The sequence below is a fragment of the Nicotiana attenuata genome, unplaced genomic scaffold (genome assembly GCF_001879085.1).
Source record: "Nicotiana attenuata strain UT unplaced genomic scaffold, NIATTr2, whole genome shotgun sequence".
Classification (NCBI taxonomy): Eukaryota; Viridiplantae; Streptophyta; class Magnoliopsida; order Solanales; family Solanaceae; genus Nicotiana; species Nicotiana attenuata.
Window position 1 is genome coordinate 1 of NW_017695942.1, and position 3,423 is coordinate 3,423.

Sequence of the window (3,423 nt, forward strand, 5' to 3'; positions counted from 1 at the left end):
GTGATTCTGAATAATTGCACTGAGACACCAACTATTTGGGATGCCGCACCTGGAGATGTTTTGAACAATTGGACTTGTACCCCGTCCCCGGTTCGCCGGGAGTCTTGGTAGATCGATTGTATTAGTACTTTTTTTAAACAACACGATTCAAAATTGAGGCCTAAATCGTGTCTATGATTTTTATGTTGTTTGCCTTGATCTTTTGGAAGCTTAAATGCAAAATCTGAATATGCTTTTTCGTTTTACATTTAAATTTTTTGTCTTTATTAATTTTCTTTCTTTTTATTTTATTTTATTTTTCAGCAAACAAATTAATAAAAATGCTGACACCGTGAATGTGACATGCAATGAAACAAGTGAACAAAATAACAAGCAAGATCTTGAAGAATATGAAGAAGACGTGCCGCCTGCAGAATTAACTAAAGAACTTGAGCAGTTTGAGAACAAGTCAAAACCAAATTTGGATGAAACAGAGCTTATAAATTTGGGAAATTCAGAGTCTATAAAAGAAACAAGAATTAGTGTCCATTTGACGCCATCAGAAAAGGAGAAATATGTGGATCTTCTGAGATAATACGTTGATGTGTTCGCTTGGTCGTATGACGACATGCCTGGTTAAGCACCAATATTGTTTCCCATAAGTTGCCAACGGATCCATCTTGTCCCCCGATAAAACAAAAAACAAGAAAATTCAAAACGGACTTAAGTTTGAAGATCAAAGAAGAAGTCTCCAAGCAATTTAAGGCAAATGTCATCCGAGTCACGAAGTATCCCACATGATTGGCCAATATAGTACCAGTACCAAAAAAGGATGGGAAGGTCAGAATATGTGTGGATTATCGGGATCTCAACAAGGCTAGTCCAAAGGATGATTTCCCACTCCCGAATATTCACATACTCATTGATAATTGTGCAAAGCATGAGTTGCAGTCATTCATTGATTGCTTTGCCGGTTACCACCAGATTTTGATGGATGAAGATGATGCTGAGAAGACAGCCTTTATCACACCTTGGGGGTGTATTGTTATCGGGTGATGCCTTTTGGACTCAAGAATGCAGGTGCTACATACATGAGAGCTATGACAACTATTTTTCATGACATGATCCATAAAGAGATTGAGGTCTATGTGGACGATGTCATCATCAAGTCACGAAAGAGTTCAGATCACTTGGTAGACCTGAAGAAGTTCTTTGATAGGTTGCGGCGGTACAATTTGAAGCTGAATCCCACAAAGTGTGCGTTCGGAGTTCCAGCTGGAAAATTATTAGGTTTCATTGTCAGTAGAAGGGGCATAGAGTTGGATCCTTCAAAGATAAAGGCTATCCAAGACCTGGCACCTCCAAAGAATCGAAAGGACGTGATGAGCTTCCTTGGTCGCCTTAACTATATCAGCCGTTTCATAGCCCAATCAACAATGATTTGTGAACCAATATTCAAGATGTTGAGGAAAGATGCCACTACCAAATGGATAGAGGAATGTCAACGAGTTTTTGATAGGATCAAGGAATATTTATCAAATCCACCGGTGCTGGTACCTCCGGAACCTGGAAGGCCGTTGTTGTTATACATGTCCGTATCAGATAATGCATTTGGATGTGTTTTGGGTCAGCATGATGAAACTGGGAGGAAAGAGCAAGCCATATATTACTTGAGCAAGAAGTTCACACCGTATGAAGCACAGTATACTTTGTTGGAATGCACTTGTTGTGCCTTAACCTGGGTTGCACAAAAGTTGAGGCATTACTTGTCAGCATACACCACTTATATCATTTCCAGGATGGATCCGCTCAAGTACATCTTTCAGAAACCTATGCCTACAGGAAAGCTTGCAAAGTGGCAGATTTTGCTAATTGAGTTTGACATCGTGTATGTTACTCAGAAGGCCATCAAAGGACAAGCGTTAGCTGACCACCTTGCAGAAAATCCTGTGGATGAAGAATACAAGCCACTTAGGACGTACTTCCCAGATGAAGAAGTATTATTTGCTGGAGAAGACATTTCAGAAGCATATTCAGGTTGGAGAATGTTCTTTGACGGAGCCGCAAACTTCAAAGGAGTCGGAGTTGGAGCAGTATTAGTTTCAGAATCTGGACAACATTATCCAATCTCAGCGAAACTTCGGTTTCCGTGCACCAACAACATGGCAGAATATGAGGCTTGTATACTTGGGCTCAGAATGGTCGTTGATATGAACATCCAAGAGTTATTGGTTATAGGTGATTCAGACTTGCTGATTCATCAAGTACAAGGCGAATGGAATACAAAGAATACGAAAATCCTACCGTACTTACATTGTGTAAAGGAGTTGTGTAAGAAGTTTATCAAGGTGGACTTCAAGCATGTTCCAAGAGTTCAAAATGAGTTCGCAGATGCTTTGGCAACTTTGTCTTCCATGATTCAACATCCAGATAAGAACTACATAGACCCCATCAAGGTGAATGTGCAGGATCAACCAGCTTATTGTTTCCATGTGGATGAAGAGCCAGACGGAGAACCATGGTATTATGACATTAATAGGTATCTCAAAACAAGGGATTACCCTGAAGGAGAAACCAGTACCCAGAAGAGAACACTTAGGAGATTGGCAAATCACTTTTTCCTAAACGGAAAAATCCTATATAGGAGGACCCCATATTTAGGACTATTGAGGTGTATAGATGCCAGGGAAGCAACCAAGTTGATTGAAGAAATACATGCAGGAACATGTGGGCCTCACATGAATGGGTTTACTTTGGCAAAGAAAATTTTGCGAGCAGGTTACTTTGGATGACCATGGAAACAGATTGCATTCGTTTTGTACAGAAATGTCATCAGTGTCAGATCCACGGTGATTTGATTCGAGTCCCACCAAATGAACTCAATGTGACGAGTTCTCCTTGGCCGTTTGCAGCTTGGGGCATGGATGTCATCGGCCCTATTGAGCCGGCCACCTCGAATGGGCATAGATTTATCTTGGTAGCTATTGATTACTTTACAAAGTGGGTAGAAGCCTCTTCTTACAAGTCAGTTACAAAGAAGGTGGTAGCAGATTTTGTCCACAACAATATCGTTTGCCGATTTGGAATTCCTCAGTCAATCATTACAGATAATGGAGCCAATCTCAATAGTAACTTGATGCGAGAAATATGTGATAAGTTCAAGATTACTCACCGAAATTCCACTCCCTACCGACCTCAGATGAATGGAGCCGTTGAAGCAGCCAACAAGAACATAAAGAAGATATTGCGGAAGATGATTGATAACTACAGGCATTGGCATGAGAAGCTACCGTTTGCTCTCCTTGGATATCGCACTACAGTCAGGACATCAACTGGGGCAACGCCTTATCTTCTGGTCTATGGAACTGAAGCCGTATTACCAGCGGAAGTTGAAAGTACCATCTTTGAGGGTCAGTCCAAGAGCCGAGCTGAGCAATGCAGATG

The 3,423-nt window shown here is 41.0% G+C and overlaps 1 protein-coding gene across 1 annotated transcript; it reads left to right on the forward strand.

Moving 5' to 3' along the window:
• Positions 1–1,034: 1,034 nt before the first annotated feature.
• Positions 1,035–3,389, forward strand: LOC109222656 (the record flags this gene model as incomplete). The annotated part of the gene is made up of 4 exons (XM_019386984.1): positions 1,035–1,681; positions 1,778–2,757; positions 2,892–3,107; positions 3,250–3,389. Coding segments are annotated over exons 1-4 (1,983 nt in total), but the record flags the coding sequence as incomplete, so codon positions are not given.
• Positions 3,390–3,423: the final 34 nt, after the last annotated feature.